Source organism: Hippocampus guttulatus, chromosome 14, assembly GCF_054856545.1.
Source record: "Hippocampus guttulatus isolate MCC_2025c chromosome 14, RoL_Hgut_1.0, whole genome shotgun sequence".
Taxonomy (NCBI): Eukaryota; Metazoa; Chordata; class Actinopteri; order Syngnathiformes; family Syngnathidae; genus Hippocampus; species Hippocampus guttulatus.
In genome coordinates, this window is record NC_141274.1 from 7,750,041 (window position 1) to 7,766,362 (window position 16,322).

General features: G+C 43.0%; 2 protein-coding genes across 5 annotated transcripts; one reads left to right on the top strand and one right to left on the bottom strand.

The window, feature by feature from the left end:
• The first annotated feature begins 162 nt into the window (after window positions 1-162).
• Window positions 163-14,315, top strand: nectin4b (nectin cell adhesion molecule 4b). 4 transcript variants are annotated; one of them, XM_086129017.1, is made up of 12 exons: window positions 163-351; window positions 431-486; window positions 1,968-2,168; window positions 2,690-2,857; window positions 6,249-6,527; window positions 7,404-7,521; window positions 8,268-8,419; window positions 9,248-9,431; window positions 9,525-9,600; window positions 9,778-9,837; window positions 9,920-10,120; window positions 10,468-14,315. In XM_086129017.1, coding segments are annotated over exons 1-12 (1,776 nt in total). In that variant the 5' UTR covers window positions 163-349; the 3' UTR covers window positions 10,747-14,315. The 4 variants fall into 4 exon arrangements, with proteins under 4 accessions (XP_085985143.1, XP_085985145.1, XP_085985146.1 ...); XM_086129019.1 differs by having other exon boundaries at window positions 9,920-10,114; XM_086129020.1 differs by having other exon boundaries at window positions 9,263-9,431.
• Window positions 14,316-14,335: 20 nt separating this feature from the next.
• On the bottom strand, window positions 14,336-15,848 carry LOC147194794 (uncharacterized). Its single transcript, XM_086129021.1, has 2 exons — window positions 15,438-15,848; window positions 14,336-15,117 (listed from the first exon to the last, which is right to left on the bottom strand). The coding sequence occupies exons 1-2, from the start codon at window positions 15,706-15,708 to the stop codon at window positions 14,336-14,338; spliced, it is 1,053 nt and encodes a 350-aa protein (XP_085985147.1). The 5' UTR covers window positions 15,709-15,848.
• Between the last annotated feature and the right edge of the window lie 474 nt (window positions 15,849-16,322).

Consider the following 16,322-nt stretch of genomic DNA (forward strand, 5'->3'; position numbering starts at 1 on the left):
TAAGAATGAGGTAGCAGTGTTGTTGTTGGCGGTACTGGAGTAGTAACGTGTTGGTTCGTTTATTCCGATTAGCGATATAAACACAAACTTTGGAGGGTGTCCTACTTTTGTTGAGTGGGCGTGGCCTAACCGCCACTCACTAGCAGCAAGTGCAGTGGGATTTAGCGACACACTTGCGCAAGACATCTGTGTGCCAGCAAGCTTTATTTAGTGCCCTTGTCAAATAATTTAAAATTTGCATTGCTTTTTGGTTAACAATTGCAAGAGTACTTTTGATAAAAGTAATATAGATTTTTTTTTTTACTTGCGTGGAAGACGCAATTTACCTGCACGCGCGTGCATCAAGTAAATGTCAGTTTATGATTATTTAGCAATCACCAGATATGTTTTTTAAGAATCTGGAATAAAGCGGCTTCATTTGTTTAAGCAGGATGGAAATTGCTCAGCGAATTGCAAACTTTTCACCGCTGATTGTCTTCCTCTTCGGTGAGTAGCGTGTTGCCTTCAAGTACTTGACAGTCGGTTAGTACTTTAGAAACAGATATAGTCCTATTACACTGATTGACGTTACTTTTGTTCTTCTAACCTTTTTGGGGGCTCGGGGGGTATTAAGGATAAAGTCTGATAAAAGATGGTAGTACCGACGGTGCTTATGAACTGTTGTGACAAATGTGGCAGGTATCGATAGGAATATTGAGGAAATGGGCGCCAATGCAAACATTTGGCTTTATAGTGACACAGCTGTAGACACACTGAGGCGTGGGACACAAACACGGACAAGTCAAACATTTTGTACTTTGAAATGGGGCTTTCTTTTTTTCCCCATTTTTTTAAACCAAAGTGGTTACTGATTGATAAGGCTGCCGATTAATGATTACAGTGCTGATAAGGGTCAAACAGAAGCTCCGCGTGGGAAAAAAAAAGATTAGATGACAATAGCTCAGACAAATACGAGCTTGCTTGAACGCACCATAGCTTTGTGGCCACACAGGCTTTTCCAGTTCTCTTTACACAACCTGGCCTCACGAAGATAATTATTTTTTTCAGAATTTGGCATTCTAACGAGCATTTGTATAACCATCTTAATTTTTTTTAAATCACGGTTTGACTGAAATTGACGGAATTTGTTGCGGTTACATGACTGCCAAATGTGCAATCTGGATCAGATCTGAATTTGATGTATTGTTACATGTAGAATAATTCTGACAAGTGTCAAGTGATTGTGTATGAATGAAGTTGTCATTATTAAGGATGGTGTTTGACTAAGGTTGTCGGGATGCTTCACTTGCTCTAAGAATGTTCTGAACTCCTGTCTTCACACCAGTGTCTATCCATTATAATGCCACATCACAATAATCTAAAGAGGAAGACAGGAAGTAATAAATAAATAAAACCCACGTCAACACTAAGATGTCTCAATTCCTTGGCGGAGGTAACGAACAGGGTGACCTGAGTTGGGCAACAAGTCAAAGAATGTCATATGGCCGCATTCTGTTCTGCTGGTTTCCCTCTTTCTTTTCTTCCTCGCCTGATAAGACAGGCGCAGCAGAATGTAACATGGGCACCCGAATGCGTATGGTTATCAACGCATCGACACAGTAACCCAAACAAACAAACAAACACAAAAAACATGTTTTTTTTAATGCCGGTATTATGCAATTACTGTAACAAACACTGGGGAATGTAATTGTTGACTTTGTAGTTGGGCTGCTGCCTCGTATTGACAAACATACAAATTTCGGAATAGAGCGTATTGGAATAAACTTGGGCAGTGAGCCACATCCTGCTTCACCACATGTCATTATCTGTTCGCGTGTGCATTTCATCAGTCAAAAGACACGCTAACCACAATGAACAATACAATTAAAAAAAGTAAAACCACTCCCCTCCTTTTTTTTTTTTACTACAATCTGCACCGTAGAATACCACTGTAAGACTTTTATTGATATTTTTCATTTATGCACCAGCGGCGTGCACGCAGGGCATCTTCATTGAGCCACTCCGGGCTGTCACATCGCAACGCTCGCTGGCCGAGAGTATCACCCGGCTGCCGTGTCACTACCAGGGCAGCGTGGGCGAGAGGGTGGTGCAGGTGACCTGGTACAAGGAGCTGCGCGACGGCACCAAGGACCAGATCATCACTGCCCATTTCTCAGATGGATACACGGGTAGGTAAAGCAAACTCATCAGCGTTACGGCTAACTCGTTTTTGTGTTTTTACCGTTTTGCGGTCAGTCACCAAAACGTTGCCGCCATGGCGTAAATTTGCACCAAAATGATCCTAGAAAGGCTGCTTCAAGCCAGAATAGCAGGTTTCCTTTCTCTTTCATGGACAGCTCATGGAGACTTTTTTTGTGAGTCTACTAATGATAGCTGTAGCAGTTAAAGTTCATGTTGCAAAGTGAACCTACTTTTGAAGGCTGAATTGAAAATTTTAAATTGGAAAAAAAAAAGATCTGAGTTTGCCCAAAATGTAAAATTTCCCCCAAACGATTCTAAAATGGCTGCTTCAAAACAAAATGGCCAACTTCCTTTGAGATTTCAGGCATGGCGTCTTGATGCTTTTTTTGTGGGTTTACTCTAATATACATGCCTACCGAATTTCATGTTGCTCACTGAAACTGTATTGGGTAGATTGATTTACTGTATGGATTACAATGATTAAAAAATGTTCCTTCCTCCCCGTCAGAATTTGGACGTTACGCAAGTCGCATGAGGTTCGAGAGCAACAACCCCACCTCTAACTCGGCACTACTCATCCCCAACACGGAAGAATCTGACGATGGCACGTACACCTGCCACATTTCCACATTCCCCAACGGAAACTTCGAGAGGCGTATCAAGCTCACCGTGTGGGGTACGCTTTTAATTTGACTTTTTTTTTTTTGCTCCACACATAATGCGCTTGTCACACGCTAAAGCGATGGGGGCTTTACAAATGGTTGCTGACTATTCAAGCCCACTTGATCTGCTGCCTAAATGGGTTGCGGTAGAAAAAAGAAATACAAGCAAGCAGCCAGAGAGCATGTGAAATTCAGCAAAGACCAATTTTCAACTCAAATATAACCAAAATAAATGTAGAATAATTATTATTGATTAGATTGAACTTAAATCATAAAATCAAAGCATTAAAAAACTGAAAAGACAATAAAAATACCAAAATATGCTCTAAAACAATTAGAATACAATAAAAAAAATAGAATAAATTATTTAAAAATACAGTATCATAAAACCGAAATCATACAAAAAATAACAAATGAAAAATGCAATTTCCAATAAAATTAAAATAAATCATTATGAAAATGATCCAATTAAAAAAAACTTCGTGAAATAATACAATTCATTAAATTGTATTTTATGTACAGCATATAGCAATAGCATCTGTTCCCCCCCCCCAAGTCCTCTTCAATCAATTTGAGTTATTTTTTGACATGATTATCGTTTGACCCAGAGACTTCCCCTCAGCTGTCAATCAACGGTAGCAGGCGGTGCCGTGTGGTGTCACTTTTTGTGTTGAGTTTCTGCTGAATCGGGTTCTGCTGTCTTGAGCGCCATTTTCTGTCCGCGCCAAGCACAATGGGCTTGATTTGTTGTTCTTGCTCACTTCCTGTTTGATGCAGATAGTTTTGTGATTTGTGTGTGAATCACCGTCACGTCGAACCGGTCAGTACTGGAGAGTCAGAACACAAAAATGTGTTTGTCGAAAGTAATGCAAATCTGACCGGGTGACCTTTTGCTTCTTGTCATTGTGCACACGTGCACAGATAGACACTTAGTGGTGCACCCTTTTTGCTCTGGATGAGAAATTTTATTCTTCATTGATATTTGAAAAGAAAAATGACCCTCGCTGTCAGTAAGAGAAGTATTTTGCAGCATTTGTGTGACTTCTTCTGAGCCTTATTCCTCCTCCTCTTCCATTTACAGTGGCTGAGCAAAGTAAGTAATATGGAACAAGTTGAACAACGCCATTCAATATTATAGTAGAGGTCCCCGGGCCGCGGACCGGCACTGGTCCGTGGGTCATTTGGTACCGAGCTGCACAGAAAGAATAAATAAATTACTTCCGTTTTATTTATTTCGGACTCTGACATGTTTTATTTTGAAAATTACCGGATCATTTGTAACATCCGTCCACAATATGTCACTCTTGACGCAATTTTCGGTCACGTGACGGGTTACCACTAAAATCAAACCCAGGAGCTTGTAAACCGAGTAAAAACCAAACGTCTTTGGGAAGGGGAAAGGGCCAGTCAGGAGACAGAAGAGGAGCCTACGACCTTCAAGAAAAATAAGCTTACATTTAATAGACAGTATCAGGAGTCCTACTTAAAATATGGATTTATCACAACGGGAGATTCTCACATGCCAAGCCCACTCTGCATAACATGCGGCGATGGTGAGTCGTAGTTTTCATTCACTTTGTATTTGCGGTATAACTTATTTTGAAGGCACGTTTAAACGTTACCATAGGCACCAGAGTGTTGCGCCCAGAAAGGACATTCCTCGTGTCATGATTCGGGTTTATTACTATCTTTCGAAAATACCACAGCTTTCATGCAGGTCATATCATATTATTTTGTTGTATTTTGTCCGTCACACCTTAAAAGGCCGGTCCCTGAAAATATTGTCTGATTTATACCGCTCTGTGTGGCAAAAAAGGTTGGGGACCCCTGCATTATAGCACCGCTAAAAACAATCCGTAGCGACTGGCTCGTTGTCTCCTAAACACGCAAAACATGGGCGTTTCAGGAACGACAACGGAAAATGTTCACCTTTTCGCATGAAGAGCACCCATATTAATAATCACTGCAATTTGCAATTGCTTCTAATTAACCTCCACCTTGACTAATGATGCAAGTTGGTGGAAAAAAACAGACCCAACGCACGATGCTGTCACCACATTGTTTCACTGTTTTTGGTGATGGGTGGCGTACTTTCTGCCAAACTGCCTTTTGGAATTGTGGCCAAAACTGTCAACCGTGGTTTCATTGCACCATAACACGTTTTCCCGCTTGTTACCGTCTTGCCAGCCTCCCGCATAGCCCAGAAAAACGTAGAGCACTGGAGATTGTTGTCACATGTACTTGCCAGAAATTCTTGCATGTCCTTCTATGTTGCTGCCAGCTTCAATGCAGCTTCCCTGACCAGTTTTCTACTTGCGTATCAGCAAAAGCCTCTTACCACATGTGGATTTTATTTTTCCTTAATCAAAAGCACTTTAAACGGTGGCAGAATTATTTTTATTTATTCCCCCCATTCCCACCAACAATTGAGATGTTGTGGAAAGTTTAAAGAATATTTTTCTTGGGCCCATTTGTTTTAAATATCACAAAAATCTGGCATTTTAAAAGGCACGTGTTGACTTTTTAGAGACACTGTAGCTTGCTTTCACTTCTGTTGTAAATACTTTTGTGACTGAATGTGAGTTAAATTATCATCATGCATTTATCACGTATGTTTAACATGCATTTTTTTAAAGCACAATGAAAACTTGTCTGACACTCAAAGACAGATTAATTTGTTGTTCATGTCGTTGCTGCCTTGACAGGGGAAACAAAACAACAAACAGCAAAATATAGACTAAGCTCCCTTGTGACCTAAGTAATTACAGCCAATTATAGCCAGGTACAATTAGTTGTTTCAATTATAGCAAAAACATGATGTTGCAATAGCAGCTCAACTGTATTAAACTCAGGAATGGCCTACAAGTTCATAAATAAAAAAGCTGTCATGCCATTTGTGTTCCTATTGCGTCCTTAAGTGCATTAAAAATCAACACACACAGGCCTCCAAATATTTACATTTGTTTCAATTACAATTAAATACAATAACAGCAATATAGATCTTGGAAAAAAAGAGGTGAATTAAATTGGTGGTACAAAAACGATAAAAAAATAAGTGATTTGTTTTTTTACATGATTTAAATTGTATAATATTCAGTAACTAATATTTTAACACGTGTAAGATCTTGGGCTTGAAATGTTACATTTTATTTTTGGTTTTTAGTAATATATAAATATATATATAGATTATTCATATTTTATTGTAAAAATGTGGCATTTTCTTTGTTCTTTTTTTAAAAATGAAATTGATTTTTTATTTTTATCTTAATAGTTCATGAAATATTCACAAATTCATTCTGATTTCCTCATTTGCGTAAACAATACATTCACCAAAGCACATAACAAACCACACACACAATCTGAAGCCACTTCACTTTTGGAACCACAACGTTTCTTTCCATCCAGTGCTTCCCATCGCCTCGCTGGAACCGTTGGTACTGGTGGAGGGCCAGTCGTTCCGTGTGGCCGCTTCATGTCGCGCCGTGGGCCGCCCGCTGCCCACTCTCTCCTGGGACACCCCCGTGCCCGGCCAGACCCACAACCGCACCAACGAGGGAGGTTCTGTCTCCAGCTATTACTCGCTGCACCCGTTGCGTAGCATGAATGGCAAGAAGCTGGACTGTCTGGTGCGCCACCCTGGCCTGGAGCACCCACGGAGGATCACGAATAAGCTGGTGGTGCACTGTAAGTAAATCTGCGGTGCCTAATACATCGTAGCAATCCCAAATAAATACGCCCCCTTGTGGCTTTGAGCAGCATAGGGAGCAATCCGTGCTTGTTACCCAATGCCGTCTAAAGGCATTAATAGACTTCATATAACTTCAGGGAACTCTTGTATTGCATTTATTACAAGCAAGTGATTCATTATAAATGTTTTTAAAAATTGTGAACTGACTGGCAGGCTCTGAGTTCTCTAAGCATTGTTGTGCGATTACTTGTTGCTAGGCGGAGTTCGAGGACAAACTTTTTTTGCGGCTCATCCCCATTGCTGTCGAAAGAAGAAGGTTGAAAGTCAGGTGTGGGTAGTTGTGCCACATCCACACTACGGATAAACTCGAGTTTGCATTATTCTGCTCATTACAATAAAATTTAGAAAAAAATAACAGTTTGAAAATCCTTTGGATTCCATTCTGTTTTGCTGTCTAAACGACATTAGGTCAGCTACGGGTGCGTGACTCTACCTGTTAAAAGAATTCCTCCGACTGGCTACGCTTTAGTGCAAGCTTGCCCATGTTGGGAAGTGGTTGCTGAGCAGCCTCCCAGAAGTACTACCGATACTTTATTGTTGTTAGCACTCTGAAATCACTCCGCCAACCTCTCTCCTATTGGATGCACCGTTTTATTAAAATGTGTCCTAAAAATGATATGGTATCTGTATATGACAGATTTTCATCAATTGTAGGTTTGTCTGGAGCATATCCCTTTTCAAACTTTTTTTTAAAGTCCACATCTAACAGCATACTGTGTTGTTTTGCATTTGTTAGCAGTTAGTGTTGTCGTGCTGGCTTATATTGTTTTGGCGTGTGTGTGTGTGCGTGTGTGTGTGTGCGTGCATGTCAGATCCCCCGGACGCCACCATCTCCGTCACGACAGACGACTGGTTTGCAGGTCTGGAGGAGGCGGCGCTCACTTGTGACTTCACCGGGTTTCCCGTACCTGAAAACATCACCTGGACATGGTAGGACACGCACGCATACACGCTCACGCCGTAGTAACCCACACTTAATAGGAATGTGTCATCATCCTCGGATAACACGCAACGGCAGTTGGGAAAAGACAGGAGGGCCTTTTTTTTCCTCACAAGCAGGAGACGAGTGCTAAGCACTTAATCATTGCGTTGCTCTTTAACGAGCACTGTCAACATGCTAAAACAACACGTTCACAAAAAAAGCAGCAGGGACTGTCAGCAACATTGTGTGTCGCAAAAATGGTATCCATGAACCGAAGCCTTTCCTCCACCTGTCTCTCAGCAGGTTAGGTGGGAATTTAACCACATGAAATGTGAGCCACCTCCATTTTGGGCTTGGGTGGGGATGTTGGCAGGGAGGGAAGGGGACTATTAAGTGATATTCGTGGTGAAACTCGGGGCAACCCGATCCAACCGTTTCCATTGTGGGTCTTTTCATCACACTAAGTAGACATTTACAGGGAATTGGCTACGGTTTTTATGGTTCGGGTTCATGCACTTTGGCGGTTTCACTCGAGCCATACAACAAAGGAATATAAACCTCCCCAAAATGAGATTGTGTTGCTGAAATAATCATATCAGAGTTGGGAGTGACAGCATTGAGGAGAAGCAGAATAGCTGGCCGAATAATGACACTGTCATGACCATACAGGATGGCGATGCTTTAACGGAAGCCATCAACACATTAGGTAGGAGCAATACAGGTACATGCCGACTGACTTCTATGGCGTGCGCAGGAAGGGCGGGGCTCTGCCGGATGGAGTCGCGGCGTCGGGAGGACGTGCGACGTTCGGTCGAGCCCTGCGTCTGGATGACAGTGGCCTGTACCAGTGTGTCGTCAGCAACGGTGTGGGCGTTGCCAAAGCCGACTACTTGATGACTGTGACTGGTGAGTGTCTTTGCTCCCCCCCCCCCCCCCAGCCTCCTAATTTAATGAAGATAAGCACTTCAAATAATTCTTGGAAGCGAACTGCTGCTAATTGATGTGCTGCAACTCTGTCTCCCTCTTGTGGTGAATCTCACTAACAGCATTTGGCTGAGGCTTTGGTATGCTGTTGTTTCAGAAAGATGCCTTTAAATGTTTTATTTGATTTGTTGTTGTTGTTGTTTGCATCACAATTATAAGTCCCTGAACCTGTTTTTATATTGCATAACTGTTGTCAAATGTTCTGCCATTGGTTATCAGACGTGAGGGCTTCTATTAACAATCTTGAAATGCGAAATCATAAAAAAGAAAACAAATTCAAGGGTTTTTTTATTACTTTTTTATTTGAATATATTGATTAGCATTTTTGTTTTGCTTATTTCAGTGCAAAACGTATTACATACCCAATTTAAATTGATCTCTTCTTGAATTATTTATAATTTTATCTGTGCTTTTATTGTTTTTGTTCTTGATTGCAAAGTGTCCTTGAGTGTTTTGAAAGGCGCTTATAAATAAAATGTATTATTATTATTAATTAGTTGTTTCAAACGATTTAAAATCATAACATTTCTGGAAAAAACGGAAATATTTTAACTGTATTTGTTTATTTAATATTTTATATATGAAATATATTTTAAAATATTTTGGGGTTCTCAACATAAAGGCAGGAAAAATATGTCAATCTAATATAAAACCAATACCTCCCCGAAACGAGCCTTGTCATCTAATAGCTGCAGTAGTTTAATAGAAGCGTGCGTTGTTCCCACGTGAACGAGTCACCATGTGTGTTAGCGTCTTTCCTTGCAGAGAAATCTCAGCGCAAGGAGACCGTGGCGCCCGACTCGTCCATCCTCGTCATCATCATCGGCGTCTCGGCCGCCGCCGCCGTCCTCCTCATGGCCGTCGTGGTCCTGCTGCTTCTGCGTCACCACCGGCGCCGCAACAAAAAGCTCGTGAGGCAGCTCAGCGTCAAAACGTGAGCCGCACGGCAAGTACGAAGTTGAACAGACATGTTGAAAGCTTTTGATGAAAACGTGCTGCTGCTGCCGCCGTCGTCGTTTCTTCTCAGGGAGGAAGTCAACAATTTGTCCCGGCAGGCTTCCTTTCGGAGGCTCAACTCTGTCGGCTCGGATCCACGAGCACAGGTACACACACGCCCACGTGGGGGCGCTATATGCGTTCTGGCGACATGTCTGCGTCACTAGCATCGAAGGGAAAAATAATTAGAGCACACACACACACATATCATAGTGAAATAGTGTGTGAGAGAGAGATTTTTTTGTAGTCCCAAAATGTTAATCCATGCCATTGTTTGTTCCCAGTCTGAAGATTACGCTTTGCTTAGATCAGACAGCCGCATGAAAACCAGCCAAGTGTCCCTGGTGAGTCTTCCCCACCCTCCAACCTCCTCCATTTTGACTCCTAATAATGGTTTATATGCCCATGATGTCCTCTGCCCTGCAGGAGCGACCCATCTACAAAGGGAGCCAGTCCACTCTGGGTGGCAGATGGGCACCTCAGGGGAGCTTGGAGGCGGAGGGCCTCCCCGCCGTCTGGCACAATGAAGGCGACAACGCCAGGGTGGCGATGACCGAGTTGGAGAAGGACGACCCCAGGAGAAGGGCCAATTCATATCAGAAGAGCAGCAACATGTCGCTGGTACTGGTCAGCATCTATCGAAAAACATTCTCACTTCAATGGTCGTTTTTTTTTTTTTTTTTCATTGGATTGAAATAGAATGACAGAAAAAAACAAATCGTTTTTTTATGGCCGGCACAGTGGGTTTGCACGTCCGCCTCACAGTGCAGATGTGCAGGGTAAGAATTCCCATGAAATAATTTTAAATAAGTCATGTCCAAAATATTTATAATAATTTTAAATAATTCATAATGGGTCATATTTTTAAAAGGTTTTATTTCTTTTTTGTATTAAATTGAATTGAATCGATATGTCACCGACATACATCGTAATGTATATGTATCTATGAAATGTTGCTGTGTGTATCCTTGCAGGATTCTGGTCTTCCATCATCTCTGCTTCCTTTGAAAAACCAGTCAGACGACGCAGTGGGAACGAGAGACCCTTCGGACGTGCCCACGCCGGAAGAGAACTGGGGTCCGCCGACCCTGACGGCACCCGCTGCCGGCGGGCCGGAGTGCGAGGAGGACGCCGTCGACTCGTACCAACTCTCCCGAGCGCTCACCAATCACTTCTACTACAGTAACGGCACCCTCCGGCCACGGCCGCAAACCAACGGCATCTTGTTGCACCCCCACGGTCACCTCATATAGGGCCATAGTCTCCCATGTGCGCAAGTCATCTCGAGTGTGCAGCGGCGCGCCTTCTCCGGTCAAGTTAAACCGTTTATATACGTAACCCTGGTACCGGGTAGGCACTGTGGGTGGAACAACCGTGGGCGTTTTTACATCTGGCCGCGCATTCTCTCATGGTCTTGAAGCACTTTTTGCTCTTCTACACTCCAGAGACTGTGAAACATGATCTCGCACATTGAGATTCAGCCAGCTGTCACATTATGCCAATGGCCGACGGTCAAAATGCAGTATTAGCAGATTAATTTGTGAAGAAAAAAAAAATATCAGCAACGGTGGACTCGTTCACTTGCTTTTCAGCTTTAAACGATGCCGCCGCGGCTCCCCGAGTTTATGTTTTCGAAGAGCCACTCGATATTACAACAGCCGCAGTCGTCGTATATGGCGCATTGGGGAGTTCGATTCGGAATCGTTTTGTTTCCCGGTTGATCGACGGTGCTCGTAAAATGCGTTGAAGTGACTCTCCCGCGGTCTCTGGTTGCAGACCAGTTGCGGGACACCGCTGATAATCAACGGCCGGCGCACTCCCCAAACGCGTTCAGTCATAACTACAGTATTCAAAAAAAAAAAAAAAAAATCACACGCTCCCTCTAAGTAGCGTTAGACGAGCACGCATGTCATACTGTCATACGGGTATAACGTATACCCGCTATGGAAGTTAATTTTAGATTTAAAGTGTTATATTTTTTTTCCACGTGGATTTCTGTGGCATTCACGTCTTGTCATCTTACAGCAGAGTGACACCTCTTTGTCGGCTGCGCGCAATATCACCAGAGGTCATTCCAGAGAAGTATACAAGCCAGGCATGTTTAAAAAAAAAAAAAAGGACTTACACACGAGTGGGAGAATATGGCCCATATAGCCTCGATAATTATGTGCCTTTTTTGTTTTATACACACAAACGGTGAAGGCAGGATATTTCCAAAGATCCAAGAACTAAAGAAACTGCTGCCTCGGAGCCATTACAGACGATTCACTATTTCCACCATGGGGAAACTGTACACCCTGGAACTAGAAACTATTGGAGGACCATTCTGTGTTTGGAGCTTCGCGTCCACATTTAAATCAAATGCATTTTATAGGGACCGAAACAAGAGTCTGCGAAGTGGACTGCTACGTTCCAAAGCTTTTGGAATCTTTTTTAAAAATGGCCTCATCAGAGCTGGAACAGAAGAGCCAGTCAGCATTTCGACCATCGGAACTATTCTGTAGTTCCAGGCCAGAAAACGGGACTTGTTAAGTGTGGTCGCAAGAAAACTGATGTCGCAGAAAACTTGCCACTTTCACGATGAGGAACTTTTGGAGGACATTTGTGTGTTTGCGTTGCAAATGCTAGTGCCTAAATTTTGTTCTAGAATCATTCATCAGAGCCCCAAAAAGATCCAGGTAAGCCCTTCGGGGAACATATCTCTCGGGTACCTTTTCGTTCAGGGACCTGAAACAATTGAGAACTTCAGATTCTTAGAACTCGGTGTAATGTATAAAATAGTTGCGGTGTGTGACAATCGCTTTCAACACAAGAGGAAGAGAAAAGTGAGTGACGGGGGTTCAACATACAACCGTTTAGCAAATTCGCAGAATGACTTTAATATCCCAGTACGCATCCAAATCTTACTTTTTTTTTTTAAATTAGTAATAGCTGATTTTACCGTTTACATCAGACACGATCAGGATTGACACCAGTTTCTGAGCCGCATGATGTGCAGATGGTGGGACGGTCAAATGGGCCAAACCTGTTTTATTTCGGTGTTGAGTCGTGAGTGAAAGTATGCGTTACGCTACTTGTTGCGTTCAATCACAATTGGAATCATGTGAATGTTTTTATTCATTTAAGCGCAGCATCGATTTGAAATCACTCTTGTATTGTAAAATTCTGTCTGTAGATAAAACTATTTTTTTCCAGGGAATGTTTTACTATAAATGCTTAAACTTTGCTCAGCGAACCCCTCTGATTTCAGAAGCCACGTGCAAAAAGACAGAGCAAGTCGACTATCTCGGGTTCAAAACGCAATTCTAAGGGCTTGTTATCTTTTTTGGACGATCGCAGGCAAATTCTTAGAGACTTTTACCGACTGCTACTAAATTTGAACCGCGTGGACTGGACAGGTTTGGTACACTTGTTATTTTTTTTTCATTTGGGTGCAGCGCTGCAGCAAACTTTGCCACCTCGCCACCAAAACACACCCAAAGTGTACATTTTAGGGTAATAATTTGTTATCATTTATAATTTGCAGGAATCCTTCAAAAACTGTAAACACCGGTTTCTTAAATTAACCTTTCCAGTTGAAATGAATGGATATGCTATTAATCCGTTACAACCCCCCCAAATCAACACAATTTTTTTACATGTTTTTTAATATAGAAAAACAGCATTGCATCATAAAATATAAATAAGAAGAAATTGCTTTCATGAAATGTAATTAGATTGAAAGCCCCGCCCCCCCCCCCACACACACACTTCATTACATGAATGTATTGTGTTTAAATGGCCTGTCTGAGTCAGTGCTGTCTTTCTCACTACGACAAGCAGCATCTCTTGTGACAAGTCGTCTTTCTTAAGCACCGTTTACATTCCAAAAAGCTGTCCTGCAGCGTTCTCTTTTGGGCACAAGCAGTGACTGATGGGTGAGCTGCATTTCCGCGGGTGTTAGAACAGAATTCTGTTAGAGGTCTCAATAGACCAAGCCGATGTTGGCCAAGTGGGAATTGGGCCTTTGGTGGGCAGTTTTCGTTTGATTCAACATGTTAAAATCGACACTGGTTGTCGGAAGGTAACAAAGCAAACAAACAGTGATGTGGAATGCAGCCGGAGAAAAGCATGTGCAGGAGTTGCTTATTTTGCACGATATTTACATTGCCTCGCACACATATAGACATCCAATTCAGAAGCGTTAGTCAGTAGAAGCCGCCGTGCTCGAACAGCTTGCGGACTGGAAGTTTCGGTTGCTTTTTTGGAGGACCAAGAAACGGTAACTACCACTAACCCCTAGGCTGCCACCGATGGCATGGAGGGGTATTACAGGCTTGGCGAAAAAAATTGGCTTGGTTTGTTGAGACCTTTACAGCACTTAAAAAGAAACAATTAAAAAAAAAGAAGTATGTGGCAGCACACGCCCAGCCCTGCTCGCAAGAACCAAATGGACGCTAGCGTAGCAGTGACACTTTTCAGGATTTCTTGCTAGCACAATTTAGTGTCTTGGGATCCACACTAAGGGCTAATTTACAGGGGAAAAAAAGTACAACTTATGTGACGAGCAGCCCAAATGACGATTACGTTGTTCTGTGTGGATATTAGGAAGCATAGCGTTTGTGAAGCCAAACAATATTTGTCCAGGGGAAAAAAATGTAAACAGATTTGTCAGTGAACAAAGTTCCCACTGACAGGCTCCAGCATATTAGCTCCATTTTTTTTGTTTTGGTCCACTGGAGCAGGAGGTTGTTGTCATTTTGTGTGTTTGGTTGGAAGACCGTGGCAAGTTGGAAGTCGGTGTCAAAGTTTACTTTGCTGTAATAAACCAAGTGTTACTCCATTCCTCTAAGTCTTGAAGGGTCACTGAGGCCCTAGGGCCTCCTTGTGCGTGCGTTGGTGCGTGCGCAGGTTACTCCTCTGTGAGAAAGACTTGCCGCACATGTCGCACGTGTACGGCTTCTCACCCGTGTGGATGCGCTGGTGGATCTCCAGGTGACTGACGCGGTCGAAGCTCTTGCCACAGAATGGGCAGATGAACCACTTCTCTTTGACGCGCCGCCCTGCGACTTCTTTGCCCAGCCTCGGGTCGTTCAATATGAAAATGCCGTTGTCTGGATTCAATTTCCCCGAGAGGAAGGACTGTCGCCTTTCGCTAGATTGGCCGAGGGGATGAGTTTGTCTTAAAGCCGCCGGAGCCCTCGAGTGACTGGACGCAGTGTGTCTGCCATCCGCGAGCAATCTGTCAGAGGAATTATCCAGAATGTCCAAGGCGTTCTCAATGAGCAGAATCTCCGAATCCACAGTCTTGGAATTGGTGGCCAAGAAGTAGTCCGCCTCCTCTGTGGTGTCGCTGTCGCCTACAGAAACGGATGACCACATGCGGCTCTCCTGATCCTCACCGGTCTCGTCCGCGCCGTGACCCAAGGGCCTGTCAGCGGGGACGGCAGACTCTGAGTCGATCACCTGCTCCACAATCATGACGTCGTCTTCGTCGTCCTCTCGCTTGAAGGGGAACTCCTCGTCGGCTGTGTTTTCGTTGAGGGTCTGCTCGCTTGGGTTCTCCTGAAGGGGTAGTGCTGCTCCATGATTGGTTGAGGGGACTGCCTTGTCTACAATGCTCTGCTCAGAAGTTGTGGCAGAAGCTGAAAGGTGTTGCAGAGCCACCCGCAATGGGTGAAAATTTGTGATATACAGAGAGACAATATAAAAATATTTTTAAACAAAACCACATCAACTGATAAAACGCCCTTTAAACGCATTATAAATGTGTTACAGCACCAAAAACAGTCTAGTATTCCTCGGGGTTGATCAGTTACTGTTAACTCATGTAATTAGTGACGAACTCAAATTGCGCCAAATTTGAAACCTCTCCGCAAAATTTGGAAGGATACACACACGTAGAGCACGATATATAATTTACATTACTTTAGAAAAACAACGTAAGCTAGCTGTATTTAGTTACCATCGTTGGTTGCTCTTGTTGACGGCGGCTGATCCCCGCCGGAGGAGCCAAGCGGCTCTGGCGGCACATTGCTATCCCGCTGTTGGTTCTCCAGCAGCTTCCTCTCCAGGGCTTCCACCTCCCGCTCCCTGCGGCGGAGTTCGGCGTGGACCAGAGCGAAGGCATCCTCCCACAGCTGCGCGATCTCCAACACGGCCGCCTGGGCGAGCGTCTCCATGATGGAGGCTAACTTACTCTGGAAAGCTGCGCCGTGAGCCGGTTGCGTCGACATGGCAGATGGAAAATTGTTTTAAAACGTAGAGCTGTTACAATTAGTTTTCTCTTTTTAAATATTGTGTTACAAGTGGCCTCTCTGACGATGCGTATGCAGACTGTACCGTAATACAACAGGAAGTATGCGTGTTACGTGACGTGATTCTACGGCGACTGCAAGAAGTCATAATACAGTACGTACGTTCATAACCAACGCGGAAAGTTATGGATAGGAATGTTAATTAACTGTTAATTATTTTACACATATATTACCACAACACAAATAGTCAAGGTATGTCACAAGATGCGTTTCGAAATGACGATGAAAACTTTTAATAATATCTCGATGTTACTTCATTCGTTAGTGTGTGAAGCTTTGGGTTTATCCACCAGGTGGGGCTGGAGTTGCAGTCTTCACGCCAATTTTGAAATTATTTTGATTCTCTTTTTCGTATTTGTTCTAAAACAAGAGTTTTTTGTATTGTATTTAATTTAATAAATAATGTCCCATCCATCCATTTTCCGTATCGCTGATCTTGACTAGTATCACTATGACCAGTCACATAGATACATAGATAGATGCTTTTTTTAAAACCAATGATTTATCCAGTGCGGTACATTATCATTAAAAAG